The sequence below is a fragment of the Nycticebus coucang genome, chromosome 2 (genome assembly GCF_027406575.1).
Source record: "Nycticebus coucang isolate mNycCou1 chromosome 2, mNycCou1.pri, whole genome shotgun sequence".
In the NCBI taxonomy this organism is placed as follows: Eukaryota; Metazoa; Chordata; class Mammalia; order Primates; family Lorisidae; genus Nycticebus; species Nycticebus coucang.
The window spans coordinates 27166797-27183041 of NC_069781.1; the positions used below are offsets into that span (position 1 = coordinate 27166797).

The 16245-nt window shown below is 37.2% G+C and overlaps 1 protein-coding gene across 2 annotated transcripts in view; it reads right to left on the bottom strand.

Moving 5' to 3' along the window:
- The window catches only part of MUSK (muscle associated receptor tyrosine kinase), a 142424-nt gene that overhangs the window by 79350 nt on the left and 46829 nt on the right, over nucleotides 1-16245 (bottom strand). Inside the window, exon 6 of one of the 2 annotated variants that reach the window (XM_053558670.1) lies at nucleotides 3536-3565. The exons of the other annotated variant lie outside the window; for it this stretch is intronic. Within the exon in view, the coding sequence (XP_053414645.1) occupies nucleotides 3536-3565 (30 nt within the window). The remainder of the gene's footprint in view (nucleotides 1-3535; nucleotides 3566-16245) is intronic. 2 annotated transcript variants of the gene reach the window in all.

Genomic DNA, 16245 nt, shown 5'->3' on the forward strand with positions numbered 1-16245 from the left:
CAGAACCTAAGACAAGTAGGATCCTTGAGAGATTTGGAGTTGGATCATCTCAATGTCATATGTTCCAGAATAGTGTTTTCGTAACATTGACTGTCCCCTTGAACTTGAATAAAAGCCTTCTGGCTGAAGATGAGCTGAATCAAAACTCAGAGAAGAATAAAATCTAGATTATTTTTTGTTGTTTTAGTTTATAAAAGCAAGAGTTTTAATTTGGAGACTTCTTCCCAGAAATTTAGTACTCAGAGAGGTTTAATTGTGTTCTAATTTATAGTTTTTTTTTTCCTTTTGGCTGGTATGACATTAGTTGGACTATCATTTGGGCTCATTGCAAAATCTCTGATTATTCATATTGTGCAACACAGCTAAACAGAAAGTGGAATAGCAGCTAAAACACACAGTCAATTATCATTACAGAGTCCAACATAACTTGGGGGTTAACTTAATTACTTTACTACTCTGCCCTAAATCAGCGCTTTCTGGGAACTCAGTGGTGCCCAGGAAGGCACTTAAAGGACACAGTGGGCATGCAGGTAGCATCATGAATGTGGGACTGGGCTGATAAACTACTGGTCTCCTCCCAGAAGGAATAGATAAACCCCTGGCCGATCATGGTTTTTGTTGAGAACAATGGGTAAAGAGGGAAAAAAGAATAGCTAGTTTCTCCTGTACTCTCACGTTTCCTCCAAAAGACAAAATAGAAACTCAGCCCTTTTTTTCACTATTGAAAGATGGTTTCCACCCTTTCTCCCAGTCTTCCGCCCTTCTTGAAGCAGACTGCAAACACTTTTGAGTTTCTACTTAAATGTCTCCTTATCACTGTTTTCTCATCCTCATCCCCCTTACTGTTGCTCATGTCCCTTCCTAACACTTACCATGCTCTAATTTATTTAGTAGCTCATGGTTTATTTATTTGATTTTGGGTTTTCTTTCCCCTCTGAAATGTTAAGTATCTCAAGGGCAGGGTGTGCTTTGTTTATGAACCTGGGCTCTATATCTATCTACGTTATCTGTATTTATTTCTAGCACTCAATAAATACTTGCAGAGTGAATGAATAAATCAGTGAATGAGTGACTTTGCTGGTGAGATTGGGAGAAGGGACTTGTAGATGTTCTGTGTATCGCCGCCCTCTGGGCCATCTTGCATTCTGCATACAGAAGGTGCAGGGTTGCTGTATAGTGAGTATCAATCAATTCACCAAGTCAGTGCTACTTCACTAACTAGGAATGAAATGAAAAAGCAGGGAGGATGTGATGAGGAGGAGACACAAGTTATGTTAGTCTAATTCTTACATAGATTAGAAATCTTTATTTTTCTATCCAAACTTAAAGCAATGAAGCAGATATATTTTTGCCCATCTCTGTTACTGTTTACAAATGTGAAAAGGTGAGGAAAGAAATTGCAACACTTTTACCAAGCTTTGAAAACAAAGTCAGTTGCAATTAAAAATCAATGCCAAACTAACTTACATGAGCAATAATACACCTACGGTAATAAATTCGAATTGAGGTTAGCAATAGATCCCATTGTTTTCGTGGGAAACTACAAACTGAAAATACATTTATAGGTCATCAATTTAAAAATAAAATGGACCTTCTATATCACTATTCTGCATTTTATTTGTATGAAAGAAACTGTAAAAGTGTTTTGTTACATAAGTAATTAAACCGCTTAATAAAAGGGGTATGAAATTACTTAGTAAGCCGGGAAATGTTTGTAACTGTTTTGATATGGATTTTTAAAGAAAAATGTTCTCCCACTCCTCTTTCTCTACCTAGTCTTATCCATCATTCTCCAGTTCCCTGTGGGCCAGGCAAATTTTTTTCATCTGCAATGTAGAAAGTAGATACAAGTGATGTATTTATCCCCCCAGTTTTCTCTCATGGGTTCTATTCATGAGTTTGGGGCTTTCTTTTCTTTGGGCATGTTTACAGTGCTAACTGCAAGATGAGAATCTTATATTCAAAATTGAGCTTACACAGCCAATAATTTCACAGTTCTTTGTAACATAAGCACATTATATTCTCCCCTTTTCTTCCCTCCCCCCCCCTTTCTCTTTCTCGGTTTTTCAAAGCACTGTCAGATACATGATCAGTTTTATTGTTGATTGTCATCTTAAGAGGTGCTGTATATCAAGAAGATAAAGCTATTATTCACTCTGGAGTGTCAGGGAAAGCTCAAGGGACAGGGGACCAAATTAAGTCCTGAGATTAATGAGTAGTTTGGCTTGAGATGAACTGCCTTTCTTTTCTTTGTAAGGGAATAGTGCCAGAGGAATACTTAAGTCTCTTATCAATTTCTATTTCTAAGGGATTATTTCTATTTCTAAGGGATTATTACAGTAAGCTCCCATGGACTTTATTTTCTCTTGCTTTTTAATTATTTTCTAGATTGCCTGAAAGAGGGTTTTTAGGTTACATGATTCAAACCAGCAGTGACTGATAGGAATAATTTGGAGGAAAGAAACTAAAAAAAAAAAATCACACAAGACTAGGTGAAATGCTTTTAAGTGCATTGAATTGTAAGCAGTGGAGTATATAGAAATGGAAAGACGTTTTACGTACTTTATATGAGATACCAAGATAAACAGGTACTGTTTTAAATAATAGTCTAAGATTAAATCCTAGAGTCAAACTCTGTTAAAGATTTGTGAATTTCAATCCAAAAATATCAAAGTTTAGGTTAGAAGAATATAAAGTTTGGGGCTTAATCAGTATGGACGTTATTTTTTTTTTGATGGAAAACCTTTTTTTACAATAGAGGTTTTTTCTCAACCAATTTGCTTTCCAGCTACTTTCCTCTAAATATATTCCAATAACTACACAGAGGCGGTCAAAAAAAATGGATACACATTTTAAGAAAGGAAAACACAGTATTAAATTTGTAATACTCAAGTCACATTTGACTTCTGCAATTATGAGAGATGCTCAGCATGACTTGTATTCATCTTTTATTATATGTTGAGTATTATAATTTTAATACAGCGTTTTCCTTTCTTAAAATACCTATACATCTTTTGGCACCCTCTGTGTAAGTCTGTGTGTAATTTAAATGAGACCATTTTTTATTGATTTAGAGCAATGGCTGAATACTCTTCGTGCTTTTGAAATAATGACAATCAAAATCCATGCTGGCTTGACATTTTAACATTTCTCCAAAACTTGTAAATCCCCTTGCCCCAAATAAGAGACTTTTAGTCAAAGGATAACTTTCTTTTCCAATCTATGTGGTGGTTTAACTGATTTATTTCATTTCATTGTGTTTTTTATTTCCAGTATTTGGGACATCAAATTTAAATATTCCTGGGGATTCAGTCTTCCTTTAAAAAACATAAATGTTCTGTAAGCCTATCAAGTAATAAAACAGGCCATCTAATAACTCCATTAAATTCTGCGACCTAATATTCTCCATGCGTTGTTTGTTATTTATTAACAAAATAATGGCACTTAGAGCTGTTTATAAGGTCAGCAAAAATAAGCAATTGAAAAGAACCACACATTGAAAAAGAAGCCATGCAGAAAGAAAAAAAACAAATACCTTTAGCATCTTGCTCAGGTTCACTTTCTTCTATTAATAAAAACAAGACAAAATAAATAAACACAATAAGTACGCAAACAAAACAATGCATTGTGGAAAGGGCGATCTTTGACCACAGAGACGTGAATTGTGCAACAAGATTAATTAGAATATGGGAATCAAGGGAAACTGCTGACCTTTTGAAAGCAAAGAATTAAATGATGTAACATTCAAATGATTACTTTTAGTCAGACAGTATTGTACAGAAAATAAACCACGGCATACCCAACCACGCAGCTCATCCATGAATTTCTATTGGAACATGGACAATTACCCTTTTCTCTAAGGCAACAGAGGGGCCACTATTCTCATACGTTGTGCTTCCGCATGCAGCTCAGCTTCTCCTCTTACCAGGCCTCGCTGTGAAGTCAGTGATCTCAGTGAATCAGGGATCTCAGCTATCATTTCTATGGCAATAGACTCGTGTTGTGGTAAACAGGGGATTAGGAGTTTTCTGCAGAACAGAACCTACCACCAACAGAGATCTGCAACTCTGTCTCAACACAGAGGTGCTCAGAGAGCAGACAGGGGAAAACCTTTACCTCGTGGGAACAGGCCAGTGAAGCAAAAGTACACGGGAAATGGTAAAATATTTAAATTGGATAGAAAGGATTGAGAATTTATAAATTTTCTAAAAATCCAAGAAGAGAGACAACAAAACCAAATTAATTCTTCCAAAATGTTTACTACAACCCTATCTGATGTAGACACCACATGGAGCTTTATTTTTCTTTTCCTGAAGGTTCATTTGTTCATGGCAATTTAGATCTTTCCTAAAGTTAATGCTAAGCCAACTACAATATTTGCTTATAAGTAAAAAAGCTCATGCTATTAATAGTAAACACCCCCCCAGCCCCCTCAAATTAAACTAGCTCATTTTCCAGACAGACAAAGAATCTGAGACTTAGAGATTTGCTGTAAGATCAGAGTCAGAAATTCAACCTCATTTTCAGATACTGGTCTAACCTAGTGTCACAGTGAAAAGGTCTCATTTTCATACTTAATACCCAGTCAACTTAATTGAATTTACAATTTCCCATTTGGATTCACTACCTGAAGTTGCCCTACTTCCACTAACCAGTCAGTAGTATTGTTTGTTTGTTTGTTCAAGCATCAAGGTTAAAGACTACTTACAGTCTCTAAACTGAATGCATTTATGGTTAAAAGGAGATTTATAAATTGTCAAATGTACCTCTAAATGAAAGCATTTTTTACAACATAGCCAACAGTACCTGGTAGAGCGTAAGTATTAGGTGAATGTTAATTTCTTCCATCTTTTTTTTTTAATTTATTTTTGTATTTATTTTTTAAATTATTAAATTATAGCTGTGTACATTAATGTGATCATGGGGCACCATACACTGGTTTTATAGACTGTTTGATACATTTTGATCACACTGGTTAACATAGCCTTCCTGGCATTTTCTTAGTTATTGTGTTAAGACAATTATATTCTACATTTACTAAGTTTCACATATACCCTTGTAAGATGCACCACAGGTATAATCCCACCAATCACCCTCCCTCTACCCATCCTCCCCCCTCCCTCCCCTACCTCTTCCCCTTCCCCCTATTCTTAGGTTATAACTGGGTTATAGCATTCATGTGAAAGCCATAAATTAGTTTCATATTAGGGCTGAGTACATTGGATACTTTTTCTTCCATTCTTGAGATACTTTACTAAGAAGAATATGTTCCAGCTCCATCCATGTAAACATGAAAGAGGTAAAGTCTCCATCTTCCTTTAAGGCTGCATAATATTCCATGGTGTACACATACCACGATTTATTAATTCATTCGTGGATCGATGGGCACTTGGGCTTTTTCCATGACTTAGCAACTATGAATTGTGCTGCAATAAACATTCTGGTACAAATATCTTTGTTACAATGTGATTTTTGGTCTTCTGGGTATATAACTAGTAGAGGAATTATAGGATTGAATGGCAGATCTATTATTAGATCCCTAAATGTTCTCCAAACATCTTTCCAAAAGGAATGTATTAATTTGCATTCCCACCAGCAGTGTAGAAGTGTTCTTTTTCTCCACATCCACGCCAAAACCTCTGGTCTTAGGATTTTGTGATATGGGCTAATCTTACTGGAGTTAGATGATATCTCAAAGTAGTTTTGATTTGCATTTCTCTGATGATATGAATGTAGGCCGTGTGCCTGTCTTCTTCAGAGAAGTTTCACTTCAAGTCCCTTGCCCAGCCTGCGATGGGATCACTTGTTCTTTTCTTGCTTATATGTTTGAGTTCTCTGTGGATTTTGTTTATTAAACCTTTGTCAGAGACATAACCTGCAAATATCTTCTCCCATTGTGAGGGCTGTTTGCTTGCTTTAGTTACTGTGTTTTTGGCTGTGCAGAAGCTTTTTAGTTTGATCAGGTCCCAGTAGTGTATTTTGAAGCTGCTTCAATTGTGTGGGGGGTCCTCCTCATAAAATACCCAGACCGATTTCTTCAAGGGTTTTCCTGGCACTCTCTTCTATTTTTATAGTTTCATGTCTTAAGTTTAAATCTTTAATCCAGTGAGAGTCTATCTTAGTTAATGGTGAAAGGTGTGGGTCCAGTTTCAGTCTTCTACAGGTTGCCAGCCAGTTCACCCAGCACCATTTGTTAAAGAGGGAATCTTTTCCCCCTGAGTGTTTTTAATTGGCTTGTCAAAGATCAAATAACAGTAAGTAACTGGATTTGTGTCTTGGTTCTCTATTCTGTTCCAGACACCTACCTCTCTGTTTTTGTGCCAGTACCATGCTGTTTTGATCACTATCGATTTATAGTACAGTCTGAGGTCTGGTAGCATGATTCCTCCTTCTTTGTTTTTATTTCTGAGTAATGTCTTGGCTATTCGAGGTTTTTTCTGATTCCATATAAAACGAAGTATTATTTTTTCAAGATCTTTAAAGTATGACAGTGGAGCTTTAATAGGGATTGCATTAAAATCGTATATTGCTTTGAGTAGTATGGACATTTTAACAATGTTGATTTTTCCTAGCCATGAGCATGGTATGTTTTTCCATTTGTTAACATTTTCAGCTATTTCTTTTCTTAGAATTTCCTAGTTCTCTTTATAGAGCTCTTCCATATCCTTTGCTAAATAAACTCCCAAATATTTAATCTTCTTTGACACTACTGTGAATGGAATAGAGTACTTAACTTTTTTTTCAGCATGACTATTGTTGGTATATATAAAGGCTACCAATTTATGGCTGTTGATTTTGTAACCTGAGATGCTGCTGTATTCCTTGATCACTTCTAAGAGTTTTGTAGTAGAATCCCTGGTATTTTCCAGATATACAATCATATCTGTGAAGAGTGAAAGTTTGATCTCTTCTGACCCTTGATTGCCTTTTCTTCCCTAATTGTGATGGCTAAAACTTCCATTACAATGTTAAAGAGCAGTGGAGACAATGGGCAGCCTTGTCTGGTTCTTGATCTGAGTGGAAATGATTTCAATTTAACTCCATTCAATACGATATTGCCTGTGGGTTTGCTGTAGATGGCCTCTATCAGTTTAAGAAATGTCCTTTCTATACCAATTTTCTTAGGTGTTCTGATCATGAAGGGATGCTGGATATTATCAAAAGCTTTTTATGCATCAATTGAGAGAATTGTATGGTCTTTGTTTTTTAATTTGCTTATGTGCTGAATTATATTTATAGATTTATGTATGTTGAACCAACCTTGAGACCCTGGGGTAAAACCGACTTGGTAATGATATATAATTTGTTTGATGTGTTGCTGGATTCTGTTTGTTAGGTTCCTGTTGAATATTTTTGCATCTATATTCATTAGTGATATGGGTCTATAATTTTCTTTTCTTGTTGGTTTTTTTCCTGGTTTGGGGATCAGGGTGATGTTTGCTTCATAGAATGTCTTGGATAGTCTTCCTTCTTTTTCTACCTTTTGGAACAGGTTGAGTAATATAGGTACTAGTTCCTCTTTAAAAGTTTGGTAGAATTCTGACGTGAAGCCATCTGGTCCCAGGCTTTTCTTTTTAGGGAGATTGTGTATGGTTGATGCTATTTCAGAACTTGATATGGGCCTATTCAACATTTCACTGGATTCTGGCTAAATCTTGGAAGGTGACATGCTTCTAAGTATTGGTCAGTTTCCTTCAGATTTTCATATTTCTGAGAATAAAGTTTCTTGTAATATTCATTAAGGATTTTTTGAATTTCTGAGGAGTCTGTTGTTATTTCATCTTTGTCATTTCTGATTGATGAGATTAGAGATTTTACTCTTTTTTTCCTGGTTAGGTTAGCCAAAGGTTTATCTATTTTATTGACCTTTTCAAAAAACCAACTTTTTGATTTATTGATATGTTGTATAATTCTTTTTTTCAATTTCATTTAATTCTGCTCTAATTTTGGTTATTTCTTTTCTTCTACTGGGTTTGGGGTTGGAATGTTCTTCCTTTTCCAGTTGCTTGAGATGTCCCATTAAGTTGTTAACTTCCTCTCTTTCTATTTCTTGAGGAAGGCTTGCAGTGCTATGAATTTCCCTCTTAGGACTGCCTTTGCAGTATCCTAGAGGTTCTGATAATTTGTGTCTTCATCGTCGTTTTGTTCCAAAAATTTGGCAATTTCCTTCTTAATCTCATCTCTGACCCAGCTATCATTGAGCATAAGGTTATTTAACTTCCATGTTTTTCTATGATTATGCAGAGTCCTATTGTTACAGAGTTCAACTTTTATTCCATGGTGGTCTGAGAAGATGCTAGGAATTATTTCTTTTCCTTTAAATTTTCTGAGGTTAAACTTGTGACCTAAGATGTGATCAGTTTTGGAGTATGTTCCGTGGGCTCATGAGAAGTATGTGTATTCAGTTTTGTTGAGATGAAATGTTCTGTAATGTCTACTAAATTCAAATGTAGGATGGTTAGGTTTAAATCTAAAATTTGTTTGCTCAGCCCCCTTTTTTTTTTTTTTTTTTTTTTTTGCTCAGCCTCTTATTGCAGGATTGATACAACACGGCCAAAGGAGCGTTGAAATCTCTGACTATTATGGAGCTGGAGGAAATCAAGTTGCTCATGTCTGTTAGAGTTTCTCTTATAAATTGAGGTGCATTCTGGTTGGGTGCATAAATATTAATAATTTAAATCTCATCATACTGAGTATTACCCTTAACAAATATGAAGTGACCATTCTTATCCTTCCTTACTTTTGTTGGTTTAAAGCCTATTGTGTCTGCAAATAGAATTGCAACACCCGCTTTTTTTTTGATTACCATTTGCCTGAAATATGGATGACCATTCTTTCACCCTGAGTCTATATTTATCTTTTAAGGTAAGATGTGACTCTTGTATGCAACAAATATCTGGCCTGAGTTTTTGTATCCAGTCAGCTAACCTGTGCTTTTTAGAGAACAGTTTAAGCCATTCACATTAATGGAGAATATTGATAAGTCTGGTAAAGTTTGGGGTATCAAGTTTTTCAAAAGTCCAGTGGACATTTTTAATCCTTTCACCACTGTGGAAGTTGGAGTTTGATCAAAAGTTTCTGAAGGAGTTTACTGTTGTGATAGAGGATTGGGCTGGTCATTATGGAGAATAGGTCTGAGAATATCCTGAAGAGCTGGTTTGGTTATGGGAAATTTCTTCAACATATGAATGTCATTAAAGTATTTAATTTCTCCAACATAAATGAAACTCAGTTTAGCTGGATACAGGATCTGGAGTTGAAAGTTATTTTGCTTTAGGAGATTAACAGTCAATTACCAACTTCTTCTGGCTTGAAAAGATTCAGCAGAGAGATCTGCAGTCATCCTAATATTCTTCCCTTTGTAGGTAATGGATTTCTTACATCTGGCTGCTTTTAGAATTTTCTCCTTCATATTAAATTTAGTGAAGTTAATTATGATATACCTGGGGGATGTCTTATTGGGATTGAGTCATGCTGGGGTTCTTAAACTGTCTGCCATCTGAATTTCAGAATCTCTTGGCATGTCTGGAAAATTCTCTTTCATCATTTCATGGAGAAGGGCCTCTGTGCCTTGGGAGGCCATGTCATCAGTTTCAGGGATTCCAATGAGGCAGATATTAGCCTTCTTTGAATTATCCCAGAGCTCTCTGAGAGAATGATCCATTTTTGCTCTCCATTTCTCTTCCTATTTGAGAGTTTGGGAGTGTTCAAAGGCTTTATCTTCAATGTCAGAAATCCTTTCTTCTGCTTGCTCCACTCTGTTACTGAGGGATTCTACTGTATTTTTCATATCTTTGAGGGCTGCAAATTCTTGCTTCAGTGCGTCAAAATCTTTGGTGGTTTTTTCTTTAAGTTTGTTAAATTCTTGAGACAACTTGAATTTCTCCTCGAATTTCTAATTCCGACTTTTGAATTCCTGCTCCAATTTCTATTTGATTTTCTTTTTTTATTTTATTAAATCATAGCTGTGCACATTAATGTGATCATGGGGCACCATACACTAGTTTCATAGACCGTTTGACACATTTTCATCACACTGGTTAACATAGCCTTCCTGGCATTTTCTTAGTTATTGTGCTAAGACGTTTACATTCCACATTTACTGTGTTTCACATATACCCTTGTAAGATGCACCGCAGGTGTAATCCCACCAATCCCCCTCCCTCTGTTTCCCTCCCCCCTCTATCCCTCTTTCCCCCTCCCTTTCCCCCTTCCTCTTATTCTTAGGTTGTAACAGGGTTATAGCTTTCATGTGAAAGCCATAAATTAGTTTCATAGTAGGGCTGAGTACTATGGATACTTTTTCTTCCATTCTTGAGATACTTTACTAAGAAGAATATGTTCCAGCTCCATCCATGTAAACATGAAAGAGGTAAAGTCTCCATCTTTCTTATGGCTGCATAATATTCCATGATGTACATATACCACAATTTATTAATCCATTCGTGGATCGATGGGCACTTGGGCTTTTTCCATGATTTAGCAATTATGAATTGGGCTGCAATAAACATTCTGGTACAAATATCTTTGTTATGATGTGATTTTTGGTCTTCTGGGTATATGCCTAGTAGAGGAAGCTGCTCAAATTTCTAATTCCAAATTTTCCTCCATTTTATTAATCTTGTTTGCGATCCAAATTCTGAATTTGATTTCTGACATCTCGGCCAGTTGTTTATGAATAGGATCTTCAGTTACATCTGTCAAATCTTTCCTTGGGGGGTTGATCTATCTGGTTATTCTTGTTACCAGAGTTTTTCCACTGATTATGCCCCATGATTATTTTACACTGTTTGATTTTTCACCTGGAGCTTTGTCAAGGACCCGTACAGTGCTATGGCCTGAGAAACTGGGGACCTGTTTCCTGTGGTGGGGCTACGTTTTCTGTCTTGTTTTTAGCTGGTCTTTGTTTGACCCCAGTGAAACAGTTACTCTGGGTTGAAGTATCAGCTGTGGTGAAATACCAGCAGTTGAGTCACCCCACCCCCAAACAGCCAACAATTGGAAAAGGAAAATCAAACCTTCCACAATGACACACTCAGGGCACCACTTGAATAGTCCTTCAGCGATTGGCTCAGTTCAAAAGGCCAAATCAATTGTCTCAGTCAGCACCTGTCTCAGGTGGGAGAGTTTAAAAGGTCTCTGGCAACTAGATAGCAGGGGTCTGGTGACAACTCAGATATGGCTTGCTCCGGTGCTCCGTGGAGTCAGGAGGACCCACCCAGCAAATAGATTAGTCTGGGAAGGTTGATGCCTCCTTCCCCACCTTGCATCTCTGTCACACCCAGTCACTGATAGCCCTGCAGGGCTGTGACCCAATTGCCTCTAGTGAACAGAATCTCCAGGGGTTTGCACCTGCCAGTCCGCTGCGCTCTGCCTCTATACAGCAGGGGGAGGTGAGGCCTGACAACCTTGGGCGCGAGGCTGGAGGGTGTTCACTCAGTTCAAGCCCCATCCCTGATGGATGTTACTGACAGAACAGAACAGAACAACTTTGCTGGAATTTGTTTCTGTCCCTGCTAAATTCCCCTGCAGAAGAGAAGCTATTTTGAGTTCCCAGAGCCTGTGCCTCAGGCCCTGTCTTTGCTCCTGCAGGTTTGTATTCGGTTAGCTGTCAGTTCTAGCCTCCTGCCTTCCTTTGTCTATAGGCTGATGATCCCCTGAGGGCCAGGTGCATCTTAGGCTCAGTAAAGCTGTCCTCTGGGTCAGCCCCTCCCTGGGAAATTCCTGGGTCTGCACATGCATTTCTGGTCCCCGCGCTCCACCCAGGCTGGTACCGCCTCAAGCAAACCCTTTACTCAGAGGGCCTGCATTTCAGTCCCAGATCTGTTCTGCGGTGGTTGCCACCTGAGAAGATGCCTGGCCTCCTCTGGTTGCCCAGGGAGACAGGAGGTGTGGCTTCAGAATATCCAGGAGTGAGCCCTATTGTTGTCAAAAGCAGCTGCTGCTCTGCCCCTTGGGGCACCGCTGCTCCAGTGTGGTTCCCTCTCAGCCGACTGTCCTCTCCTCACTCCCATGCTGCAGAATCAGCACTGACCAGCTGCAGTCTAGGCCCTGTCCACATCCCTCAAGAAATCACCCAAGAACTCGACTCCTAGGGGACAGGCCTCCAGACCTCAGAGTGAGAGTGGAGAGGAGTGCTGGGAGCTCAAAGTTGCAGGTAGAGAATATATACAGTTCTATACAGTTTTATGGCTGGCAGGAGAATGTCATGGTACCCTAGTAGGAGAGGTAAGTCCAGTTTTTAGAGGGTCTCTCCCATGGAGTGTAGTGGGAGGACCTTTGAACTCTGCTCGTTTGTTTGTGGGGCTCTCTGAGCTGTTCTCATGGGGGAGGGGACTCCCGTCCACTTGGTGATGGATTTTGTATCTTTTGTTTGTATCCTTGGGGTCACAGCTCGCCTCAGTGGGATTGATGTGCGTTCTTCAACCTTCTCTCTTGGTGCAGCTCTAATCCACCAGGTTACTTGCTAAATTTCTGTCCTTTAACTCTCCTTCTGGACAGGAGCCTCTTCGCATCCTCTGTGTCCGACTGCCCTGGGGTCAACTCAAGACGAGAGATTATTTCTGTCTGGTTGTCCAGTCAATGTTTCGAGGGCACCGGATACTTGGAGAGAGGAACAGCATCCTTGTCCCATTGCAGGAGTTTGTCTCTCTCAGTTTCTTCCATCTTAAAACTGGTTATCTGGATACTTGGAAACTGCAAATTCCCTGTGTTTGTATCAAAGACCTCCTACTCAGAAGAAATAAATGAAGGTCACTGGTTAGGCCCAATCTAGTCTGAAAAATTGTATTTTAAAATCTTTCTGATGGGCATGACTTTCTACTTCTTTAGAATAATGTGTTTATTCTTAGCTTGGGGAAAAAGTGGGTTCTTTTCTTTTTTGTCTTCCTTTCCCTTCCCTTCCCTTCTACTTTCTCCCCTTTTCCTCTTTCCTTCCCTTCCTTACTCCTCTTCCCTTTCTTCCCATTCTTCTGTTTCCTCTTTCTACCTTTCCTTTCTTTCCTTCTTTCTTTCTTTCTTCTTCTATTTTTCCCCATCTGCCAAGTAACTATTTGAGAGTGGTTGGGATGGCCATGCGACTCCTACAGGAATACTAATTGTCTTTATTCCTTGGTTGTTGTATCTCTGGAATATTCTTCTACTAAAGAGCACCAGTAAATTTTGAGACTCTTACTCCCTTGTCATTTTTTTTCTCATACACTACTCTTTTAAAGGGCTCTAGAACCAGCACATGTCAATTCTGAGTTTCCTCTGAATTTTACTCCATTGTTCAATAGTAGACTATACTTAAACTGTACTTTGAGCATAGGCCCAGTTTTGGACAATGCATTTTCCTTTGATATTTTACACTTTGTTGTGATTGTTGTGACTTTCGTTCATTTTGGTTGACTTTTTGGGGTTGGAAGCAATGCAAAGTTTTGAAAGGAACCAACTCAAGAGATGAAAGAATGTCTTAGATTTCTTGTCATTCTAGGGAGAGGCCTATTAATTCTACCAGAAATGGGTATATGTGAAACTTAGTAAATGTGGAATGTAAATGTCTTAGCACAATAACTAAGAAAATGCCAGGAAGGCTATGTTAACCAGAGTGATGAAAATGTGTCAAACGGTCTATGAAACTAGTGTATGGTGTCCCATGATCACATTAATGTACACAGCTATGATTTAATTAAAAAAAAAAAATTCTACCAGAAATGATCCTTTTATTTATAGACTATCTAGGCATAAATTCAAATATACATCTTTATACAGACATATTTGTGTGTGTTTATGGATTAATATACACACATTACATGCATGCACACACAACTGAGGTTACTTTAAATTAGAGCAAACTATGCAAGAAAAATCTGTAAAACTCCTTTAAACTTGGGTACAGTTATTCAGTGTATGAGTTTGTTGGTCATTTTAAGGTCAAATACAGTTCTAGTTTTTCCAAATATTCAGCTTGCCTACCCTACCATGAGCCCTCTTGACTAAGTGTTCTTTTTTTTTTAAATTTATGACACATCAGTTATCAATCACCACTGTCAGTTTTTAAATCTTTTCCCTCATTGTCTTTATTCCCATTTAATTGCTAAATTATTATTTAATTGCTTTATATATAATATATTGTCCTTATCTTCCAAATTGATTTATAATATTTGGGAGCATTAAGATTAGAATCATATTGGGGTTAGCATCAGACCTTTGTTGTTGAGTTTTTTTTCCCCTAAAGTTCAGCATAGTCTCTTGTAGAAAAAAAGAAAATACTTACTTAGAAGAGAAAAATAAAGAAAAAAAGATTGGCACAGTGATCACACTTAGAATTTTAGCATGCTGGGAGGCCAACAGATCACTTGAGATCAAGTGTTCAAGACCATCCTGAACAAAGGAAGAACCTGAGACTCTTATCTCTACTAAAAATAGATTAGCTGAGCATGATGGCACACACCTGTAGTCCAAGCTACTTGGGAGGCTGACACAGGAGGATCACAGCTCAGGAGTTTAAGGCTGCTGTGAGCTAGGCTAAGGTCATGGCATTCTAGCCCAGGGGACAGAATAAGACTCGGTCTCAAAAAAAAAATAGATAAAAATTAAAATTAATTAAATTCATTCATTCATTGCCATTTGTATTAGTGAGGCATTTCTTTCTACTTTTTTGGGATTTTCCAGTAGGACATTATTCCTACACTGGAATAATGAGAGATATAATCCATTTGATTCCTTTCAACATCCAAGTTAAATAGTAATCCATAATATTCTTGAAAACTTTTATTTCTGGTGAACTTAGTACCATAGTAGCAACCTATTCTGATCAATTATGCTTAAAAAGAAAGAAAGAGGAAAAAAGAAAGAAAAAAGATAAAGAAAAGAAAAAGAATTTTCTTTAAATCAAACTATACTAAAATAGATCTCTTTATAATTACTATTTACAAGACCTATTTCTTACTTCTATTACCTAGACAAGAATAAAAAAATCCATCAAATATTTCATATTTCCAAATTCAATAGCCACCATATACTGTTCTGATTGGTCACTTTTGAATTTAACATATTCCCCATGTGGTACTCAGAGCTAAAACTAACATACACACAAACAGTAACAAATTTGAAAAACAACAAGACTCTTTCAAAATGCTGTACCATTAAGAATATAAGTCTGCATATATTTTTATTTACATATAATACAGGTAGATTATTAATTCCATTGATAATCACAAATATCTAACACTCATCGTTACTCTTTCTCTTATTAAGGTCTTTTTCCTTAATTTTGATTGTGAATGTGTGTGAGGGTGTGTGTGCGTGTGAAAGAGAGAGAGACAGATTAGATTCTAAGATGGGTAAAAGAAATTTTTCCTACTTAATTCACTGTATTCATTAATTAGAGAAGACATTGGAGAGGAAATCTATTGTCGTATAGAAGAAGGGAAAGCCATCCAGATTCCCTGATGGAAATAAAAGAAATGCATTTGTAAAATCACATAGGACGTGTAGATCTCGTGGAAAGAAAGAGATGAAACCATAAGAGAAAACAGGCCAAATTGTAGGATGGTTTGTGCTTTTTTAACAAGAGTGAGGGGAGCCAAGAAGATAATAGAAATTTGGCTACCCAGAGCTGAGGTCTCAGAGGAAGCTGAAATCACACATACTTTGCTCTTTTGCAGATGGCATTAGGACTTCTTCTTTCTGGAGTTATTATGAGGGAAAAAATGCAAATAAAGTAAACAGAATTTGGAAGTTAAGCCAAATAAGATCTGGCTAGCTCCACCTTGGGCAAGTGTTGGAGAGGTGTTTTGGAAAGGTTTTGAGCAATAATCAGATACTGAAACCATGAATAGAAAGAATTTGAGATATGTATGAAAGAGTTCCTTTGAACATGGGCATTCCAGAGTAATTTCAGGTATTCTTGATTAGGACCAAGTCAATGTAAGTAATAAATCATGTAGTGGAACGTAGCATAAACATTAATAGACCAGGCTCTGGATCTAGGCTACCTGGTTGGAAGTGCCGATATACAATTAATTTCTAATAGGATATTTTTGCTAATTGGGTATTACTGCTATATAGTAAAGCTATTACTATATGTGCATGTAAGTATGTGTTGTATTTGTAAATAGTATTATCATATTAAAGTAATTTTGGTGTTGATATTTTTGTGTTTTCTGGATGGATAAAAATATCACTTTTAATTTTTAATACTTCTTTTAAATTATATATGTAATATATATGTAACATATTCCACTAGATAGAATTTATATA